We start from the raw sequence: 24,247 nt of genomic DNA on the forward strand, positions 1-24,247 counted from the left end.
TGCTGATCCGAGCCTGAGAAGGAAAGACTCTGCTTGCTGCCGTGTCGATCAGCATACCCAGGTACTGAGTTCTCTGTTTAGGAGTGAGATCTGACTTCCGAAAGTTGATCACGACACCCAGTTCGTGACACAACTCGAGGAGACAATCTCTGTCCTGTAGCAACTGCAAGCGAGAGTTTGCAAGGATTAGCCAATCGTTGAGATACCTCAGCAGGTGTATCCCACGCAAATGAGCCCAAACTGAAATGAGGGTGAACATTCTCGTGAACACCTGCGGAGCAGTCGACAGACTGAAACAGAGAACCTTGAATTGGTAGACCACTCCGTTGAGGACAAAGAGAAGGTACCGACGAGATGACGGATGAACTGGTACTTGGAAGTACGCGTCCATCAAGTCGACCGTCAGCATGAAGTCATTCTCCCTGACAGCTGACAGTACCGTGCATACCGTCTCCATCGTGAACCGTGTCTGACGAACGAAACGGTGTAGGGGAGAGAGGTCGATCACCGGTCTCCAGCCACCGGAGGCCTTCTCCACGAGAAAGATCCTGCTGTAGAAGCCCGGGGACTGATCCTCAACGACTTCGATGGTGCCCTTGCTCAACATCGTTTCAACCTACTGAAGAAGGGCCTGTTTCTTCAGGGGGTCTTGGAAATAAGATGGGAACTGGACCGGAGTGTCGGTGAGGGGAGGCGGTGACACGAAGGGTAGGAAATATCCCTCCCGAAGGACATCCACTACCCAGGTCTTCGCTCCGTATCTGAGGGGGCTCGCCATCCCTAGTGAGCTCCTCCCCTCTTCTTCTTGCCCTTACCTTTCCTCTTGGGGGGAACAGGTTGGCGAAAGGGACCCTGTGGTTCCTTCCGCGGAGGCAAAGAAGAAGAGGGCTGGACTTTACCCCGAGCGGCCGTCGAAGCACCAGACTTCTTCGGGGCTGGGGTGCTAGCCTGGTTCAGGGACCGGGCCGCAGGACGAGAGGGGTGCACAACCCCTTTCATTGCTGCCTGGTGGACAAGACGGTCGCATTTGTCGGCCTCTCTCTTGTCCACTGCAGCGTCCACCTCCCCCTTGGGAAAGGGGGAGGTGGAGTCCAGAATGGGTCCATTATGCAGAGACACTGCAGCTTCCGTACCTATTGACCTGGAGATCTGGGAGAGCACTGCATCCCTTCTCTTCAGCACCAGGTTGGCCCAGAGGTTTGCTGTCTGGTGGGCTAGAAGGGAAAGAGCCTTACCCCCAGACTGGCAAAGACTCCTGAAGGTTGGATCCTCGCTCTGGGTAGACGAGGCTGCGATTCTCAACAACGCAAAGGCCCAGTTGTCGAGCCAAGAGACCGCCTGGAGGGCAGACAGAGCCGTACCCTCCAAAGCGCTCATCTCAGCTTGCGAGAAAAGCGCATGCTCTCCCAGTAGCTGAGCCAAAGTGGCACCAGGTGCTAACCGAGTCAGCCCTGGCTCCACAACCTTCATCTGCAGTACACCTTCTGATGGAGCGTAGTACTTTTTCTGTCTCGGTAGAGGGGGAGGTAACAGCTTGGTAGCTCGAGCTCGAACCGAGCGAAGCGACGACGACAGTCCGGAGACTAAGCCATTCACTTGGCTGAGAACGCTTTCCGCTAAGGGAGACCATGGGAGACCAAGAGAGGGTTTGGGCACCCTCCTGGAGGCGTGGAACTCCTCTAGTCTGGATGACCGTTCTTCCAACGGGGGTGGAAGCTGTTCCTCCAGGCCGTTGTGTTGACGGATCAGCGCAACGACTTCTACAAACGCCCTCTGCATTTCCGGAGTGTCCGGATCTCTCGGAAGAGGACCCTCCGAGAGACAGTCATCTGGGAAAGCCCCACCCACAGGAGAGCCTGAGACAGACCCCGTCTCTCCGCCTCGCACGACAGCAGCGTACGATCTCCCGCTCACCTGGAGCGAGGAGGGCCGGACACTCCTGAAGCTGACTGCCTGAGGGCCTCAGCCCCGGCAATCCTACCGACCCCTGTTTCCTCCCGGAGAATCCCAGGGAATTTGAGGGGGTGGGAGAGACTGAGCGAACACTACCGTCATGTCCGCTGGTATAGCCAAAGGAGGCGACGGACCCCTCACGGTCCCCGACCCACAATGGAGGATCGTGAGAGGGCCTAGGCGGACTGGCTCGTCTGGGCGAGCGACAGTCACGACGAACAGGGGACGGTCTCCTCACAGCCAATCCATGCTCTGACGCTGGACGAGCCTCAACACTGGGGCATGCAGAGGAGACCAACGCAGGGGCACGGACTGCCGATTGGAGGCAGCTTTCCCTATCGTCCGGGCGTGTTCCAGCCTTCTTGGGTGTCGAAACAGACGAAGAAGACTGTGGGGATCCTTTCGTTGATATCCCCGACGCCTTCGGGGATGGGACGTCCTTGGGCACCCTCCCCGCCGTACCCTTGTCCGATTTGGGCAAGGGAGATGGTTTGGGTGGGGGAGAAGCCCGCAGGTTTTTCCCCTTCTCCCGTTCCGTGCCTGAACTCGTGATGGAGGACAAGCCCGTACAGTCTCCCGGAGGAGATCGTGCCTTCAGCGACACGCACTTGGGAAGCATCGAAACAGTACCAGTCTGGAAGGATGGAGCTCCCAAACCGTCCGAGGAGGGTACCGAGGTGCCCTTCTCGGTGAGAGAACCAGCGTTTCGTCCCTATTGGGGGGAGAGTGCTGCCTTAGCAAAGCAAGTCTTCTTAGAAGGAGGAGGAGCCGCCCTCCCCTTCCTAGCCCAATTGGACTTAGAAGAGGGAGGGGAGAGGAGGAGGACGAAGACGAGGGTGACGAGGACGAGGAGGAAGAAGAAGACGGGGATGGTTGACTAGCATGCTTTCTTCTTCTTCTTCTTTTTCTTCTTCTTCTTCTTCTTCTTCTTCTTATCAATCGGAGATAAGACCGCATCCCCCAGCTTGCCAAAGACAGACCATATGGGGTCGACAGAGACTGGGGTAGGAACGGAATCAGGAGCAACTGGTCGAGGTAAATCTGGTTGGGAGCGTCCATGAAGCAGGGAACGTCGGACGATCCAGGGCAGGCACAGGTAATGGTGGAAGTCGAGGCAGGAGGCGAGAGAGCGTAGCCAGGAGGCAGCGGAGTGACCGAGCAGACCGGGCTGGCTGGTGTTGACACCAAGATGGCAGGGGTAGGGACCACACCATATGCATGATGCATTCCCACCAAAGTCACCACACTCCACTGCAACACAGAGGTAATGGTGGTGGTTGTGAGAGCATCCACTGTGTGAGTAGTGGGGGGAGGGGGCAGTAGCCCCGCCCGTGCCACCGAGCTGATGTGCTAGAGAAGCGAGGACAAATCAGGATTGCCAACCATCCCGAGCGACTCCCACGCCCGACTCAAACCCGGCACAGGTCCCAAACCTGAGGAAGATGACAAAGGCGGGCAGGGTCCCGTCCCTAACCCAGGGATGAGGCACTCTGGGTGAGGGGGGGGAACTGAGAGGCGTGTAGGCTAGGTTGACCGATCTCACCTCCTCTGTGACCGCAGATGCAGACACAGGGACAGGGTGATGGATTCTGTCAGGGGCAGTAAGGGAAGGCCACCAGGACTCAGATAAGACTGAGAAGGATTAACCACAATTGAGTCGGAGCCGAAGACAGCCCCTCCGAAGCCTTGGATTCTTTCCGCGTATATCTGGGTCTACGAGAGTACCTATCCCACTGCTCGGGAGACCAAAGCCTACACTCATCACATGGGTCATCAACAGTACAACCAGCAAAGGGAGTGGGGGTCTGATTCCGTGCTACAGCGGAAGCGCTGCACTTTTGTCCTCACCAGGACAAATCCGGTGCACAGGCTTATCCAAGTCATGGGTTTGTAAAAGATCATCCATCTTACAAACACACACAAATACACGGGGAACAAGCCAAAAATGAAAACAGAAGAACAAACACACCATGAAAGGCCGGAAGTTGAATCTGCTTTACCGCACTCCAGAAGTCCGAACAGACAGCCGAAGAAAGGACCAAGGGTTTGTATTTGTGTAATTAACGACCGAGTGACCGTTATGCAGGTTCAGATTACAAGGCTGTCCTGGAACAAACAAAGGAGGGGAAAACAACAAAAACAATATAATGAGCTCAAAATTAATTTATTTACATTATTTACAAGTCGCAGTCAGATAAACCATAAATACAAAAAATAAAAAAGAGCAAACTAAAAAAATCAAATTAAATAAACAAAAAAAAAAGTAGCTTTAAGAAAAAAAAAACAAAAATAAACAACAGCAGGCAGAAAAAACCAAACATCGTCCTCCATCGGGCACCAAGACAGCCCTCAGCTGCAGAACAGGGACAAACCCAAACCAGAATAATGGAGACGTCAACAGCAGGCTGTCATCAAAGATGAGCAGCTCGTGGTCACCGACTACTCATGGTCACACTCCTCTACGTCGTGCTCCGCCGTGGCGTGCTCCAATTTGCTGCTCAAAAAACTCGACCAACGTCGACTTTTCCACTGTCACCACAAAACATCAAAAACTTGACATGTCCAGCTGGTAAAGGGATCAACTCATGCCTTGTGTCTTTAGCGGAAAAAAAAAATTATTTTTTTTTTTTTACAGAAACCCCTCAATGCCGTAACAACCCGTATTCTGTTTAAACCTTATATGTAAAGGACCTAAGGGTTTGAGCAGTAATGTTTTAATTGTGTAGGAACAAATTAAATAAATAAAAATAAATAAATAAAACTAAATAAAAAATAAATAATAAAATAAAAATAAAAATATATTAACTAATAAAAAACAAAAATAAATAAATAACAAAATAAATAAATAAAACAAAAATAAATTAATAAAAAAATAAATAAATAAATATAAATACAAATAAATAAAAAATAAACAAAAAAAGAGTAAATAAAAAATAAATACAATAAAAAAATAAAAATAAATAAAGATAAATGAATTAAATTCATAAAAATAAATAAAAATATACTAATAAAGATATAAAAAAGCACCGGTAATCGGTTTATCAGCATTGGTAAGTAGTTTACCAGTGACCCACAAGAATAGTGATTTTACCTGGCGTCCCTACTGGCGATTTCCCATACAGGCGTGACACATCAGAAGAAGGGGAACAATAAATACTTGACCGTGAAACAAGTTTTATCGGCATTGGTAAGCAAATGCAGCCGGCAATACAGCAGTTTACCAGCGACAATGCAAGTGATTTTCGTCACGCCCAGTAAGCAGTTTATCAGTGTCAGTAAGCAATTTTCAGCAAAATCAAATTAAATAAACAAAAGTAGTAAAACAACAGCAGTAAAGTGGTTTATTGGCATTGGTAAGAGGCTTACTGGCATCAGTAGGAACAAATTTTAAATAAAAATAAATAAATAAAACTAAATAAAAAATAAATAATGAAATAAAACAGAAATAAATTAATAAAAAAATAAATAAACTATAAATACAATAAATTAAAAAATAAACAAAAAAAGAGTAAATTATCAGCATCGGTAAATAAAGAGAAATGATTTTCAGTGCCAGTAAGTTTAGTTTATTGGTGTCAGCAAGAGATTTATTGGTGTCAGTAAGCAATTTATCAGTCCCTATATCGTAAATGTAATTTTTTACCATAATTATTCTGATGTTCCGGCTAACAATTATTTTCGGTTATGGGCACTCGGCCAAGAATGGAACCCCACTGTTAACCGTGGACTGCTTGTGCATGTGTGTGTGTGTGTGTGTGTGTATAATAAATAAATAAATAAATAAATAATATATATATATATATATATATATATATATATATATATAATATATATATATATATATATTATATAATATATACATACATATATATAAATATATATATATATATATATATATATATATATATATATATATATATATATATATATATATATATATATATATATATGATGATTATTATCACTTTTGTATCAGTATTCATTTTATCACATTACCCGTTTCTTATTTTCACCTGTGTGTGTGTGTGTGTGTATATATATATATATGTGTATGTATATATATATATATATATATATATATATATATATATATATATATATATATATATATATATATATTTATATTATAATATATACATGTTCTCATACATATTTGCAGATTTCTCTATGGAACATATATACAAATTATATCGCTGAAAATTCTATAATTCGTATATATTTTTCAGAGAAATATTCACTAATTACTGTATTTTCATATTTTCAGGACTAATTTCACATCATTTTCATAACTAAGTGCACTTTTTTTGTGATAAAACTATTAAAATACACATCAGGTAGTGCTAAGAGCACTTTTTGTGACAAAACTATTAAAATACTTATGATAATTTGATTTTTGCAATAATTCCAAGGGTAAGCAATTAATAGTGATACAACAATATTTAGAAAATATTTTTAAATTTCCCGTGGGCGCAGGCAGCAGCGTACAATCAGGCAGAGAGAGATACAAAATTAAAATAGACCACTTTCTTGTCCTCCATCTCTTTATCCTATCTTATAGTTAATAAAGTAAAAGAGAATGATAAAGGCATTGTTAGTAACATTATACTCTTGCGTAAATGCATACAGCCATAAAGAACCGAACGAGAAACTATTGTTTTGCTTATCACCGAATCGGATAACAACAGCCGTTTTGCTTGTATTTCAACCATCGTACAGTAATAAAGAATTACCGTAGTTATAGTACAAATGATGTTAAGTAGAAGAGGACTGATATATTTTTAGATTATCCCCTTATTTGGTATGGATAAAAGATTGACAATGAAATATACTGTACTGCTAAATTTAAGCTGCAAGTTGTAGCTGAAGCTGAGAAAGCAATGTTCAAACTGCTAATGACTATAAATTATTGTGCATTGGCAACACGGCTGAAACTCAACCATAATTAAAACTGGAGAGAAAGTATTTTAATCAAAACTACTGGGCATGAAAGAACACATATTACTGCTATTTTTACGCAGATAAACGATAAATACATAAAGCTCGTATTATGATGAAATCATGTGAAAATAGCGAACAGAATCTTGATTTTTTTTACACAAAACAAAAGCCCCAAACAGCCGTCATCTATTAACGAAAAAATAGCTAAATTTATTTCACAACGAGATGTATTTAAGTTATATTTCAACTCAGAAAAACACTTCGTATAACGAAAAATAACCTTGTCCCATATAAATAAAATATCTAGAGATTCATTTATGCTAACTAGAAGCAAGAAAAGCGTTCTGAACTGAGTTAAATATGGTGAAATAAACTTACCAAGTAATCGATTTCCAAACCAAAACATTGATCGGAATTTATAATACAAGAGCAATATAAGAATATATACAATATTATTGGATGCAGTGAGTTAAGGCATAACACTTTAAAAGATCCATGGAAAAGATGCATATTCAATATGATGATGTTTGTATAATACAATATGTGAATATTGAGTACAGTATAATGTAGGCTAGGCTACCGTATAAGTATACAATATACCATAGTGTAGGCTAGGCTAATTCCCTGTTTGTTTTTCAATTTCTCTTTGTATTGAATTATCATAAGTCCCTCTGCATGAACCTCCAGAATTAGCTGATATTAATAATCACTATACTGTGTATGTATAGAGTATACTTCATAGTGTAGGCTAGGCTACCATATTTGTATACATGGTACTGAATACCTGTACCTTAATGTAGTGTAGGCTATATTCGAGGTATGTTTTTTCCAAAAATGATGGGTTTTTTGGAACCTAACCCCACTGTACGTAGGATAATACCTGTATAATCATTTTTAGTTTTTATTGTGTCTGCACTATCAAGATATGCAGTTCTAAGTGTTTTAGAAGGGTTCTAAGTATTTGCGGGTTTTAGCTATTTGGGGGGGGTACGCATCCCCTGCGAATACGGGGGTTTACTGTACGTATATATACTGTATATATACACACATATATAGACCCCCCATCACAGGAATTTGGAGAAAGACCAGAACGTAGCGAAACAAGTCACATCTCTTGGCTGGTCACTCCTTCAGAACTAACATCCCTCTGTGGCTGAATGACTCAGTCCTAGTACCTTAACCCCAGTGCCAATCCCACACCCGCCTTGTCCCTCCATCTGTACGACTACAGGAGCCATCTCTTCAGAATTAAAGTACAGTACAGCCCCGTATTCGCGTTCTCACAATTCGCAGGATTTCTGTGGAACATAACTATAAATTATTCGCAAAAAATTCGGCAATTGGCAGACTTTTTCGTTGAGAAATATCCACTGTATAATTAGTATATTTTGACGTTATTTTTCATGAATAAATATTTTTTGTCATAAAAAAATTATTTACTAGTGTTCAAATATTATAATTAAGATTAATAAGATTAAATAAAAAAAATAATAATAATAATAATAATAATAATAATAATAATAATAATAATACTGTAAGATTAAATAATATGTAACTCAAAAGAAAGGGAGAAAATTGGTTTTCTCCCCTCCATTCAGGATAGACCCAGACCTCATCAAAACAAAGATAGATGCTCAGAACTCATACTACTGAAATAATAAAATTATATCAAATTACTATTAAAATTATATTAAAATGATATATAAGTGTTTCAGGATGATAGTATAAAGTATTTTTACAGTACTAATTTTCAAATATTATTATTAAGTTTAAGAAGATTAAATAATAACATTGAATAATAAAAATAATAATTCTCTCTCTCTCTCTTATTTAGATGAGAGAATTTTTCTGACATGTAATATGCACGTATGTTTCTTTTGTATGATAAATAAATGATTTACCTAATAAGTACTAATTTTCAAATAATAATAATAATAATAATAATAATAATAATAATATATTTTCCATGCATTTGTGTAGTAAATTATATAATATTTTAAACAAGCAAATAGCGATCCCTGGTCTTTTTATGCTCGACTTAAGAAAGGAGAGGGAGGGTAAAGGTGAATTTACTTGACAGTATGAAATATTGGCTGGAGGGGAAGTGTTGCCCTCAGAAGCTCATGGATTTCAATCTTTTGATATCATAAGGAGTTATTTTCATCTCTCTCTCTCTCTCTCTCTCTCTCTCTCTCTCTCTCTCTCTCTCTCTCTCTCTCTCTCTCTCTCTCTCTCGCCAAAGGGTAGAATGTGAGAAATGAATAGATAGATAAATAGATACTTAATTCTCTCTCTCTCTCTCTCAGGAAAAGATACTGTTCATGTGTGTGTGTGTTCATAGTGTTTTAAAAATTTTTAGTAAAAATAATACATCTTTGGAAGACAAAAAACAAACATAAATTTTTTGTTGTCAGAGAGATTAAAGAGATAAACTCTCTCTCCCTCTCTCTCTTTTGCCCCAGCCAGCCTTGTTGAACTTACGTTGTAGTGGTAGCTCTCTTTCTCTCTGTTTGGTTGGAAGGGTTAGAAGTACCTATGTATATATTTTTAAGAGTACTAATTTTTAAGATGACTTTGAAATTTTATATTAATATTTCAAATATTGTTACAGTAAAAGGACAATAATCTAAGGTATACTTGATGTAGGATGATATTTTAAGTATACATTTGGTATTTGAACTTTCAAGATAGGCCATCATAAGCATTTTTAGAGGGGGGGGGAGCAAGTATTCCCTAACGGCCTGCCTTATTCCTCCTTGTCTTCTGATTTTGTATTGTAAATACATGTAATTTAGTTATCGTAAAAGTTTATCTCCAGAATCCCTCTAAAGTAGGGCCTTCAGTCCCTGTTCCTTCTTATTGTTTTACTCTTGGCGGTGATACCATCAGATTAGCGACATCCTTTTGGCGAGTTTCTTTCCCCCCACCTTCAAGCGTAAGAACTGGCGACCATGGCAGTATCTTGCATTATATCTTGCAATCTTGCTTATGCAAGATCTCAGCAACTAGCAACTGCTTGCCAAGTTGCACGACAGAAACAAACCCTTTTAGTGTAAAATCCCTTCCTGCGCATACACATTCAGACAGAGGTTACACAACGTAAGTATTCTGCAATCTAATATTACTGTAATCATAATTTGACTGGAATTTCTTTCAATCCTGATGTTAACACTGCATGCATACCGATCGCATCATTTCCTTACAGTGAGAGAGAGTGTTGCAATTTGAAATCTAAGAATTTGCTGCTAAAGCATGTTAGCAATTTGCATGTCTTAATTTGTTAGGAGTTAGCTAGAAAGTGAAGTACTGGAAGTGTTACAATCAGGAAAAAGTGCGATTATTTTCTATACATATGTCTTGAACAATTTGCAGTCCATCAGCTGGGAACACAGTATCTGGCAATCCCATTCAGGTACACAGCAGAATCTGCGCTGCCACCTCGTTAAGCTCTTTCCTGCATGCTCAGTAACTAATCCGTCATTTCACATACACTCGTTTTGTCCCAAAATTCCTAGTCCATTCATTTGAGCTTTTGCATTTACTATTTCAACTCCGTTTTGTATACGTTATGAGTCATTGTGTGTAACAAGAGTCGTGTCTCCTTCAGTCTTCATAAGTCAGTGTGCAAAAGTGTATGAATGTGTTTGCTCTCGCGCTCAAATCAGCTGACCGCTTCCGTCACTTGTGTTATTTCACAGCGTTGTTATATCGCGCATGTCTGAATAATTTAGAATTATTACCACATGATCTCCTGGCGTAAAATCATTCATGCACTATTACAGTCACATGTTATACCTATCACAGTCATTATAGCTTCGTCAGGTCAACGTTATGTAATGAATAATCGTTCACATACTTGATTACTGCGATCAACGTCCCGCTGCATGGTTAAGAAACGTACTCGTCATATTTGACATTTTATCATTTGCTGTGAAATAAGCATAGCCATTTGTACAAGTAACCATTGGGTACACATAGAAGCTACCGCTTCATATTTGCGTACAGCAACAAAACTCAATTACCTTGCATAAGCCTCCCACACTCTGAATGTTCATTCTACGTGTCTCTCATTTACACAAGCCCATCGAGGCTTACACTGCCATATTTTACTACTCTTTGCGAAAAACAGGGGGGGAAACAAACCCGTTACTTCCGTGTTACCATACATGGCCGAGCCACCCGAACATAAGTGGGCACTGAGAGCTCCAATCATTACCTAATCTTTATCATTTTTACACTTGAGTCTCCAGAACGGGTCCGCACTCCTAAGTGCTGAAAAATTCAGTCATTGAACTCAACCCCCCCCAACCAGCATACCATTGTCATGGTGTCTTATTTTATATTCTTCAGAACCACATAACCTTAACTCCATTTCCTGAAACCGATAACCAACGTACTATAGCCGGGAATGTCCGCATGCATGTTATACATTGTTCTATGGAACAAACAAATAGTTCTTTGGAATAAATTACCATTCTCTTGAACAAATCGTAAGAAAGTTTGCACTTTAGCCGGTTTCATCCCTGTGCAAGCAACAAACTGTTCTTCGGAACAAACCCAACCGTTCTTTGGAACCCCACTTCTGTACTCGGCAAACGAGCGATTATCGTGTGTATTCAACTTATCGCTCACCTCAAAAGTTTTGCATATTCCACCTATCTTCATCCATGATCTCACCGCACCTTTGAGTGCCGGTCCAAGTCTGCCTCGTTGGCAACTTGGGCCGTGTTATCACCAATTTGCACCTTGCCTGCAACTCACAAGTGTACATACTGCATCACTGGCCCGGTGGTTTCACCACAACTTTGAGAGCTTGCAAACTTTGCACTCATAGCCCAGTTGTATCATATTTCTACGTCCCAGCCACACAGTGAGTGCCACATATCTGGCCCTCAGGACCCCTGGCACCCAAGTGCCAAAATCACAACCAGCACTGTGCCCCCTTGGCATTGAGTGCCACCATCGTATCCTTCACCCTTCACTTCAGATAATCCCTTTTCAGACACTAGAGTGCCACCCACTCACTCCAAGGAATATTCTCAGTGCCACCCTCTCCATAGGGAGCACTCTCACAGTACTCATAGGCACTCGCCCGAATTACTGCCTTTAATATCAGGCCCAGTGCCATCCATCGCCTCCTTGCGGAACCAACACACATACTGTACTAGTTCTCTGGAACAACCTCGCACTTAGTGCCATTGCCATCTTGCAAAAGAGGCACTCCCATTACTGAGTAGCCTATCACAGGTACTCTTTTATTTACTTGTGGTGCCACCCATTGGCCCACACTATTTCACAATCACACCCTGCCAAAGCAGAGTGCCATTTCCATTCCATGCAATTGCTTGCCCGACTAACAAACTCCCTACTCCACACCTTGCTCGCTCCATCCCAAAGCCAGTTCAACACATCCTAACCTACCAGCACCATGGCAGAAAGTTACAATGCCTTCATGGATAAGGGGAAGGAGATAGGTCTCACGAGAAGAGAGCTAGCCCAAAGGGTACAGGAACAGCTAGATGCCTTACTCCAGAGGGAGGGAAAGATAAAAGAAGAAAAGAGAAAGGAGAGAGAAGCAAAGGAGGAGAGGGAGAGGCAGCAAAGAGAAGAATGAAAGCAGAGAGAAGAAGAGAGACAGCATGAGCTAGCTCTGAAGGACAAGGAGATCCAGCTGGAGCGAGCTCAGCAAGCTAGTGCAGCAGCCTCGGCCCAAACACAGCCAGCTACGCCACCACCTTCCACGCCTCATTCACCCCTCTCAAGCATCACCTCAGTGATCCCGGAGTGGAACGAAGGTGAGCCAGAAGTTTGTCAAAACCTGTTTTTTGATAGCTCAGCCACTGTTAGTCTTCAAAGGAGCTTACAAAAGATATTGACAGGTTATGAAATGGCTTAGCTCTTAGAATTCAATCCCAACAACCCAGATAAAATTTTGGTCCAAGGTTAAGCCACAAGTTATAAACCGCATTCTTTATTCCAGATACCCATAGGGTTTGGCTACAAAGAACATGAAACTATACACAAATATTAAATATTAAGACATACACAGTTCTAAAGTGACTTACCTAAATATGCTGGGTTTGGTCATGGTATTGTTGCACCTTTCCCAGCAGTATCTTAACATCACCACATTAAGAAGACCCCTGGATCTCATGGCAATAATGTTTTAGGATTACTGTACCGTTTCTGATGACCACCCTGTACATTCGGAGACTTCTTCGATAGAAATAATTCCAATGCTGTAATTACCATCCGGAGATCATAAGACTTAGGAAAGCAGTGAGGTTCTGCCCTTTTTAATAAGAGACACTAAAATTATTCTCAGCCCATGTAGAGAGAACGGTTTGTTTGTGCTAGGGTGGAAGAAAATCAGACAGTCTGGGCTGTTTGTCGTGACCTCTAGATACACCTTTAGTGCCTGAACCAGGCATAATGTTTTATCTGACAAATTGAGTTCCCTTACCGGAATAGGAGATTTTCTCTTTAAAAGGCTCTCATTTTTGGCCAGGAATGATGGCCCAGGAGACGGTAATAAATGATGTTTAGCTGGATCAGTGATGTAGCGTTGTCCCCTTCTGAGAGAACCCCATTCACTAATACGAGCTCCTGATGCCAGAGCATATGATATGTAGTTGTATTCGGCCCACTAAACTGAGGGGTTGACAGAAGTCTATGCACCTTATTCAGGGACCAAGCAATGGGAAGTATTGCAGGAACAGGTCTTTGCAATGCAAAAGACCAGAGAATGGAAGTAATTTCTGTTAGAACCAATTCCAAATTCATAAAGCAAGGGTTCCGACAATGCTGCCTTGTATGCCATGACTGACGTAATGGCAAGGCACTTGTCTTCAAAAAGATACAGTAAAGCCCCAGTATTCACACTCTCACAATTTGCAGGATTTTCTGTGGAACATATTTATAAATTATTCACGAAAAATTCGGCAATTTGCAGACTTTTTCATCGAGAAATATTCACTGATTAGTGTATTTTGATGTTATTTTCATGACTAAGTACATTTTTTACGATAAAATAATGATTTACTAAGTTTCAAATATTATTAAGATTAAATAATATGCAATAAGATGAAATAATACATAATGTTTATCTCTCTCTTCCTCCCTTCCTATTTCTCTCTCTCTCTCTCTCTCTCTCTCTCTCTCTCTCTCTCTCTCTCTCTCTCTCTCTCTCTCTCTCACTTACTGAGATGAGAGAATTTTCATGGTATGTTTATTTATTTCATATGATAAATAAATGATTTACACAATAATAAGCACTAATTTTCAATATTTAATAATAATAATACTAATAATAATAATATACTGTAATTACAACATTTATGCATTTCTATAGTAAATGAAAAATTTAAACTAACAAATTTCCTTCCCAATCATTTTTCCTTAGTCTCAGAGTTCATGGGGGAGGATGAACCTGTCAAATATGTGAAAAGTTAAGTATACCTTAGTTTTACCAGACCACTGAGCTGATTAACAGCTCTCCTAGGGCTGGCCCGAAGGATTGGACTTATTTTTACGTGGCTAAGAACCAATTGGTTACCTAGCAACGGGACCTACAGCTTATTGTGGAATCCGAATCACATTATAGCGTGAAGTGAATTTCTATCACCACATATAAATTCCTCTAATTCTTCATTAGCCAGCTGGAGAATCGAACTCGGGCCTAGCGAGTGCTAGTCAACAACTCTACCGACTCGCCCAAAGAGGAACTGTATGTCAAGTAAATTGACAGCAAGGGTTGGGTGGTCAGTGTTACCAGATATACTGAAAAATCTCTCTCTCTCTCTCTCTCTCTCTCTCTCTCTCTCTCTCTCTCTCTCTCTCTCTCTCTCTCGCAGACTTTTTCTTTGAGAAATATTCACTAATTAGTGCATTTTGATGTTATTTTCATGACTAAATACATTTTTTTATGATAAAATACTGACATTAATTTTTAAATGTTAAGATTATTATTATTAATAATAATAATAATAATAATAATAATAATAATAATAATACTGTATGATTAAATAATATGTAGTAAGAAGAAATAATACTTAACATTTCTCTCTCTCTTTCTCCCTTCCTATTTCAATTCTCTCTCTCTCTCTCTCTCTCTCTCTCTCTCTCTCTCTCTCTCTCTCTCTCTCTCTCTCTCTCTCTCTCTCACTCAGATGAGAGAATTTTTATGGTAAGTCTATTTGTTTTGTATGATAAATAAATGATTTACCTAATAATAATGACTAATTTTCAAATAATAATAATAATAATAATAATAATAATAACAAATAATAATATACTCTCATTACAACATTTATGCATCTCTATAGTAAGTAAGTAAGTGAAAAAATTTAATCAAACAAATTCCACCTCCAGTCTTCTTACCCGAGTCTTCAAGCTCACAGGGGAGGGTGAACCTGTCAAATATGTCAAATCACTCTAGATGTTGCCACATCACGATCAAATCAATTTCTCCTTTTTTTCTTCCTTTCTCTCTCTCTCTCTCTCTCTCTCTCTCTCTCTCTCTCTCTCTCTCTCTCTCTCTCTCTCTCTCTCTCTCTCCAAAGGGTAGAATGTGAAAAATAAATATTGTAGATAGATAGATAAATAGATACTTAGTTCAGCCCTTTGCCTCTTTTTTGTAAAGAGAAATGGACTAACATTGCTCAAGAGATTAAAGAGATAAACTCTCTCTATCTCTCTCTCTCCCTCTCTCTCTCAGGAAAAAATGACAAATTTTGTACAGAGAAATGGATTAATATTCCTCTAGAGATTAAAGAGATAAACTCTTTCTCTCAGGGGAAAAAATAACATATAAATTTTGTAAAGAGAAATGGATTAACATTCCTCTATACATTAGAGAGATAAACTCTCTCTCTCTCTCAAGAAAAAATAACATAAATTTTGTAAAGAGAAATGGATTAACATTACTCAAGAGATTAAAGGGATAAACTCTCTCTCTCTCTCTCTCTCTCTCACCCTGCCAGTACAAGGCTGGCTGAATTTGTCGTGGTGGTAACTCACTCTCTCTCATTCTGATTTGGGTGGGAGTGTTAGAAGTACGTATGTATATATTTTTAAGGGTAATAATGTTCAAGACGAATTTGAAATGATATTAATAATATAATTTCAAAGATCAACAGAGTAACAGGATAATAATTTAAGGTATATTTGATGTAGGATGATACTTTAAAGTATACATTTGGTATTTGAACTTTCAAGATAGGCAGTTATGAGAGTTTTTAGAGGGGGGGTTCTAAATATTCACGGATTTTAACTATTTGTAGGGAGGGAGTCTGGAATGCATCCCCGTGAATACGGGGGTCTACTACGTATAAGAAAATGTAGAAGTGTTTCAACAGAGATCTCAACTGGGCTCTCAGCATGGATATAATCTAACCATACCTTCCATAAGGACTGGTATTGTCGAAGAGATGATGTCCGTAGTTTCTGCACTAGGTACCTAGCAATGTTGGGCGAGTAATTTTCAAGGCAGACAAGATTTTAAAAAAATCCACATGTGAAGGTCTCAGCTCAGAAAGGAAGATGCGTACACAACTTTTCCTCCTGCTGTCTGGAATAAAACAGCAGATGGTAATGGAACTGAATTCTTCACCCAATGTTGAATCTGGGGATATTAAGTAAGCACTTCCGTTGGTAGTTAGAAGTCTGTTCAAAACCTTCGAAATCTGGGACAATGAAGGAAAAAGGCATATTTGTTCCAGTCTTGTAGGAATGCATCTCTTGCCATCGCTTGATTGTCCAGGTTCGGAGACACATACACTGGAAGCTGGTGGTTCTCGCATCTGGCAAACAGGTCCACTTCTGGATGTGGAAGCATGTTGGCAATTAATTGAAAAAGAGTGATTTTCTAACATCCACTCGGTCGAGGCTGTTGCATTCCTTGACAGAAAGTCTGCTGTTACATTGAGGGACCCTGTCAAGTGAATTGCAGACAAGTGCCACTCCTTTATTTGCACCATCTGAAGGATGGACAGTATTACTGTACTGAGAGGAGATGAATGTGAGCCTGACCTCTTGATGCAAGGACACTGCAGTCGTATGGTCTAAGACCAACAAAATATGGGTCCCTTTTAGAGGTTTCAGTTTTCTGAGAGACAGAAAGACAGCCATCAGCCCCATCAGACTGGCAATGGCATTAGGACTGGAAGAAAGGGAGCCAAGCATGGGAGCAGAAGGATGTTGAGTAGGAGGGCCAGCATTAGGAGAAAAAGTTGGAATAGGAGTAGGAGGGAGAGTAATAGGGATAATCTCTAAACTAGGTTTCGGTGTAGCCTCTAAACTAAGAGTGTTTTTCGGCTCTAGAACCTGTTTTCCTCTTTCTATCTCTCTCTAACTTATCTAGATGAGACTTGAGAACCTTCCACTGTTTATTATCCCACATTGAACATTCATTACGGGTTTTATCAATACTACAATCTTGCCCCCTAAATTTAGTACAGATTGCGTGAGAATCATAGCAAGCTTTAGTTAGCCCAGCCTTGCAGCCTACCTCACTGCAATAGCGAATACTAGAACTACTAGAATCCGACATAATTCTACCTAATCTGTTGAAAACTAATGCAAATTATAACAATAAACTGCCTATAGCCTAAGCCCAACCAGAACAAAGCAATTGTACCTCACCAAATATGAAATAACAACTGGAAAAATACAAAAAGTTGCTGCAAATGGCGCCATGTTAACACCGCAACCAGCAGAAACAAATTGAGTAATGGCGGCCAGGTTGTTCCTGTGTTCCCCGATAGTGGGCGGGACCGTCACCAAGGTAAAACCAAAACAGAAGCACTCCCGCTAAATTCAAAAAGTTGCCGCACGAGGTAGATACAGTAGCTGCGTAATTACTTGGTAAGTTACTGATATGAAAGCAGAGGCTAGTCATAACTGAGCTATAATGACCAGTCAGTTAAATAGGTGAGGCAAAAGGCAGGAAAAATACAATGATTATATCAATAGTCTGATGGTATTAGTGGGATACTTAAGACTGCACAAAAGAGGGTGGATAAAGAAGAGCATTAGCAATGGGTAAAATGGAATGAAAACTAACTGATACTGTTATATGCGACAGAAACTGAATACTGAGGAATCATGGTTGTCAATATATCCTTGAAAATGTGGGAAAGGGTTATAGAATAACCCTAAGTTCATACACTCAACAATCCTGCCATTAAATGCACTAAAGAGCAAGCAGTTTTCAGTTTCTCATCACACCCTACTAAAAAAACTTGGTTCTTATTAAGTGACTGGATACAATACATGGGCTAAGTAATTATGTACCTTCAATATCAAGAAACTCTGAGGCATGAAATGTAGACGCACAAAATATCTCTTCTTGAATTACCAACTGAAAAGTCTTGTACCCCCTTAATTTAACAAATTCAAAATCCTCAAAACGGTACATTAAGACATGTTTTACTCTGTCACAAGCACATACTTACAGATATTAGTAGCGAGACCTACTAGATTGAAAGCTAAACTACTGTTAACAACATCGGGACAAGGGAAAACGGTTTACACTACTCTACGATAGCAACAAACATGCAAAAGCAACATGACCAACCTTAGGGAAGAATGGCACGCACGGAATGAAAGGAACCTCCTGTTCACGTGAAACCAATCCATGAGATTCATGAACAAGCTCTGAAAGCGAGATACCAGAGAAGATGGGAATGCAGCATGCAGCAGAGAAATACAATATTCAATATCAGATTCAACACAACACTCAAACATGCTTAAACACTCGCCAGATAATTCTGCACGGCCGCAGAAAGGGCAACACACAGTCATGAAACGAGGAAAACACCACGTGGACACATATATAAATACTGAAACAACCGGAAATCGTGACATGTCTAGTTTTTTGGCAGTAAGTGAAAAAGTACAAAAATAGTGGTACAAACACTAAGACACACGTAATTCTTACAATATTTGAAATGATTCTTAAATTTTATGGTAAACGCAACAAACCATATTTTACATAAGCCTAAACAGCAGAAAGGCCAACGTAGTGCAGTTACATTATTTTAAATTGCCTTATGGGTCTAGTTTTTTGGCAGTAAGTGAAAAAATACAAAAATAATGGTACAAACACTAAGACACACACAAGTCTTACAATCTTTGAAATGATTCTTAAATTTTATGGTAAACACAACAAACCATATTTTACATAAGCCTAAACTGCTGAACTACCAATGTGGTGCAGTCATATACTGTAATTTCAAATTGCCTTGTGGGCGATTTGTGCCAATTTCCATTAGATTATCCTCACGTTAGATGACACCAAACAATCACAATAACCTGCTTACAAAATCTGAAGCCCATTAATTGATGAACAACACCAAATAACGGAATCATTTAGATATTGCCGTTTCATAAATCTTATACAATCATAACTTAGGTGTAGGGCTCCATCTATTCCAGAAGGCTGTTCTTTAACTGTGCAAATTTTTTTCCACACGAAATAATGGGAAACGGATCAATACATTCCACACCTTCAAAAATACAACAAACATATGTCTTTTACCTCAAATTTAACAAGCCTAGCATGCAGAAATTAAGTAATAAAAAAAAATAAATAGATGAAATGAGTGCAAATTTCATCTCGCTTTACCCACAAATGGGAGAGCTGATGCTTACATGGTAAGAGGTGAGAAAGGTGAGGAGGAGAGACCTTTTTGTTTGGAGGGGAAGTCCATTTCTATGGAAATGGCAGCAACTGTGCTTCTGGGGTTGTTTCGCTTTTCTGACTACTGCACTTCTACAATTTTCTTTTTGAGAGTCACTGTTTCTTTCTCACTAACAAAAACCTATCAAATGATGTTTGTTTTTTACTATACTGTATTTTAAAATGTTCCTAAAGTGAGAGAGAACACAGTCACTCAGCAGGTTTATAACACAGGTTTATTACATCTCTGTCAGGGTGATATTTTTCAAAGAAATATTTACCCCCTGTGTGAACACATTTCTCTTCTTAATAACCAATGACATTCTCCATTTCCTCCTACTCCTCTGAGGACAATTCCTCAGCTGGCGTCTGTTGCTTCTCCCTCTGAAAGTCATGCAGTTCTACACTGGACTTGCCCCGACACAAAATCCTCCACAAGACAATCACCCTTGCTACCATGTCTAGTTCTCTTAGGGGCCATGATGCACTTAATCCCATACATGTTCAAGCCAGCCATCTTTGCCCATTCTTAAACCAAGCAAACATCTGTTAACAAGGCAGATTTTTTCTTGGACAAAACGTTCTTTAACCAACTAGTCCACTGAACGAGACATCCGTTAACCTAAGTATAGCTACAGCACTGTTTAGTACATGCACCACAATGGAAAGCATAAATTACAGGAAAATAGCTTCAAATTATGAGATTTTCATAATAAAATAGTTTTATATATACTTACCAAGTAATTACATAGCTATAGTTTCTACTTTAAACGGCAGCTTAAGAACAGAAAATTTGCAGTAGTGCTCTTTTGTTTTGGTGCAGGTAAGTGCCCCGCCCACTTTTGGGGAAGAATAGGTACAATGTCGTTAAAGAGCTCAGTTCGTTTATGCTCTAAGTCCATGTAAGGGGGAGGAGGGACGGGCTCTGTTCTTGTAATTACTTGATAAGTATATATAAAACCTTATTTTATTATAAAAATGTCATTTTTATATATGACACTTACCAAGTAATTACAGAGCTGAATCCCACAGTGATTGGAGGTGGGAAGAGTGGCCATGTGCTACTCCAAAAACATCATAAAGAAATGCAATTGAAATAGAAAAGAAAAGCTAGCATTGTGGTAATGCTTGTTGTAACCTTACCTGGGGAGAGAGCAAGAGCGGGAAGATAATGACTCTTGGTCAATGCTCATCTTGACCCTAGGGACATGACTGGTAGGGTCAGGATTGTCCCTACTTCAGTGGGAGCTTTGTGGTCAGGGAGTGCTTCTGTGACTCGACAAAGCTTAAACACAACCAATTGTCCTTGCCCTGGGCGAAAAATAGACATCGACTAACATACGACCATAAAATTATATTACCTGTACACCATTTAAAAAACATATATTACCCATCCATTAAAAACACAAATTGGAGGGTACTCCAGGTACTAAGTAGCCCTGGCTTACCAAAAACTCAACAACCTTAATCAAGGCTAGGAGACAAGAGAAATAGGAGGATCACTCCTACCCCTCATTCCCTAGTGTCACGCCAGCTGCGGAGAACGGACGCAGTGTACTGTAGTCCTCGAACACAGTTTCAATGTCTCATAGATAATAGTTGGCAAAGACCGAGCAACACTTCCAGTAAGTTGATTGGATTATGGTAGCTAGAGAGAGATTGCATTAAAACACCAATGAAATGGCTACTGCCTGTATTTCATGTGCTTTTACCTTTAGCGTTAAATTATTCTCCTGAATTCTCATGTGAGACTTTACAATAAAGTCTCCCAAAAAGAAAGAGATAGCATTCTTAGAGAGAGGACGTAAAGGGTTCTTGACAGAACACCAGAGGTTACGAGAATTCTCTCTGATATTCTTGGGTCTCTTGATGTAAAATCTTGATAATCTCATTGGACCTAACTCACTCTCTTGTTCAGACAATCCTGCCAGTTCTGCAAGACTCTGGACCGAAAAAGAATGGTGCCAAGGGTTAAGACGGGTACTCGTTTTTGGCTAAGAAGCCTAAAATATATGAGCAAATAATTGTCTCTTGCGAAAAAGCAACTTGTTTGTCCAGGGCCTGTAACTTGCTGACTCTTTTGCTGTGGCTAAAGTGATAAAGAAAAGTGTCTTTCCAGACAGATCCCTAGAGGAGGACATCTGCATAGGTTAAAAAGGCGGGTCTGACAACCAACGTAGGACTACGTCTAGGTTCCAAGACACTGGCTGCTGAGACTTTCGTTTCCTGGTGTCAAAAGACTTGACTAAGTCTGAAATGTCCAGGTCTGGAGACATGTTCACACCTCTATGCTTGAATACTGAGTTCAGCATGGATCTGTAACCCTTCAGACATCCAAAGGTCTCTCGAAGATCCTGGGTAAAGTAAAAATTCCCCTAGTTGGGCTACAAAGGTAGAAGACGAGATGCTACGTTTTTTACCCCTTCTCCTAAAAACTGCCCACTTAGCCTGGTAGTGCTTTGAAAAAGAGTCATGTCTACATTTTGCAATAGAATTCGCAACTTTTCTTGAAAATCCTTTCGCTCTAACAAGCTTCCTGACAGTTTAAAGCCTGTCACAGCAAGAGTGGACAAACCTTGATGATATCTGTTGAAGTGAGGTTGTCTGAGATCTTTCCTCTGTGGGAGGAGCCACGGAAAGTCCGACAGAAGTTCCAGAAGGTCTGGAAACCACTCCTTTTGAGGCCAAAAGGCAGCTACTAGGATCATCGATGCATGATGAGAAGTCTTAAATTTGTTGATCATGTCTCTTACTACACTGAACGGAGGGAAGGCATACATTTCCAGGTGTGACCAATCCTGAAGTATTACCTCCGCTGCCCAAGTCTGAGGGCCCACCGCCAGAGAGCTATACATGGGGAGGTGATGGATCCTGGATGTTGCAAATAAGTCTATCGATGGTGTTTCCACCGTTTCAAAAGGTCGGTGCACACCTGTGGATTCAGTGACCATTCCGTGGGTAGAACCCACTTGCAATGGCTCAGTTCATCCACTAATATGCTTAACTTGCCCTGAGCATAGCAGATGAGAATCTATGTATTGTTGTTGTGCGCCCTAAGAAAGAGATCCTTGGTTAACTCGCACAGTGACAGAGAGTGAGTGCCTCTTTGGTTTCGAATATAAGCCAGAGCTGTCGTGTTGTCAGAATGAACCGCAATCACTGAGACTCGAGTTACTGCGGTAAAATGTTGAAGCGCCGGGTGAATCTCTTTCAACTCCTATAGATTTAAGTGCACTTTCCTCTTTTGAAGGAACCACTTCCCTGACACTTCCAATCGTCCTAGTGTTGCTCCCCAACCTAGGTCCGATGAGTTGGAGAATAATGAGAGGTTCGGGTTCAGATGACATAGGGACTTCCATGAGTGGAACCTTCCTTCTACAAGCCACCACTGAAGATCTTCTTTTATTTCCTGTGTGATGGGGAATACGAAGGAATCTGAAAGAATCTTGTTCCAACTGACCTTCAGAAAGAACTGCAAAGGCCTCACATGCAGTATCCCCAAAGGAACGGCCATCTCTATGGAGGAGAGAGTCCGTAGCAGGCTCATCCAGTCATTGGCTAAGCAGGTCTGAAGACTCAGAAAATGACAGACTTCTTTGGGTGCATGATAGTATTCTCTTCTCTAATGGAAAAACCCAAAAAACCTGAGAGTCTATCTTTATCCCCGAACAGACTACCATTTGAGAAGGGACTCACTGGGACTTTTCCTGCCCAACTCCTGGGTGAACTGAAGGGTTCTAAGAGGGTCCTCCATGCACTTCTTCTGGGATGATGAACATAGGGCCAATCATCCCGATACAGACAAACTTTCACGCCCATTAGCCCTGGTGGAGACTTGAGGGGCTGTTGACAACCTGAAGCATAGAGCCCAAAATTGGAAGACTTTGTCCTGAGAGCGAATCACAGGAATTTCCTGGAATCCCAGTGTACTGGGGTATGAAAGTAAGTGTCTCTCATGCCTATCGAGACCATCCAATCTTCTTGGGAAATTGCAGTAAGAACTGAGCTGTTCGTCTGCATCCTGAACTTTGCGGTTTGGATGTTCAGGCCACTTACATCCAGGACTGGCCTCCAACCTCCGGAGGTTTTGGGTACTACAAAGAGGCGATTGCAAACCCCCCCACCCGATAAGTCTTCTACCTCTTCTATAGCTCTCTTGTGGAGGAGAGCTGTGACTTCCTTTTTTGAAGGGAATTGCATATCCTTCCTTGAGAACCCGTAGTACCCATGGTTTTATCAATCTGGCCTCTCGCTCTCTCCCAAAGTGTGGGAGTCTGGTGCCCGCAGGAAGATGGCGGACCAAGTCTCACTTGCTAGAGACTGGTCTAGAAGAGGACTTCTTGCTTATAGGGCAAACTGATCTGGGATTTGTGCGTGGGTGCAAGGAAGCCCCTCCTCTGTTACCTCAAAAGAGCCGTGGCTGGCGAGGAGAGAGAGGCCGAGGATTAAATGAAACAGCAGGTGTTCGGTTAGACTCCATCGTTCGCTTGGACAACTGCAAAAGCAGTCATGAGTAGCCCTGTGCAATTCCGTAGCTACCCACGCTAATGTCATTTGAGGAAAAAGGGCTGGTTTGTACAGATGAGCAAAAAGAAGAGCAGATCTCTGGGACGGTGTCACTCCTTTAGTGGTGAAAGAACACCACGCCTCTTTTCTTCAGTATATATGACGAAAAAA

The 24,247-nt window shown here is 40.9% G+C and overlaps 1 protein-coding gene across 2 annotated transcripts in view; it reads right to left on the reverse strand.

Moving 5' to 3' along the window:
- The window catches only part of LOC136852004 (ADP-ribose glycohydrolase OARD1-like), a 79,925-nt gene that overhangs the window by 28,766 nt on the left and 26,912 nt on the right, over window positions 1-24,247 (reverse strand). Inside the window, exon 2 of one of the 2 annotated variants that reach the window (XM_067126450.1) lies at window positions 18,467-18,546. The exons of the other annotated variant lie outside the window; for it this stretch is intronic. Coding sequence (XP_066982551.1) covers window positions 18,467-18,537 — 71 coding nt within the window. The 5' untranslated portion in view covers window positions 18,538-18,546. The remainder of the gene's footprint in view (window positions 1-18,466; window positions 18,547-24,247) is intronic. 2 annotated transcript variants of the gene reach the window in all.

The sequence above is a fragment of the Macrobrachium rosenbergii genome, chromosome 24 (assembly GCF_040412425.1).
Source record: "Macrobrachium rosenbergii isolate ZJJX-2024 chromosome 24, ASM4041242v1, whole genome shotgun sequence".
Classification (NCBI taxonomy): domain Eukaryota; kingdom Metazoa; phylum Arthropoda; class Malacostraca; order Decapoda; family Palaemonidae; genus Macrobrachium; species Macrobrachium rosenbergii.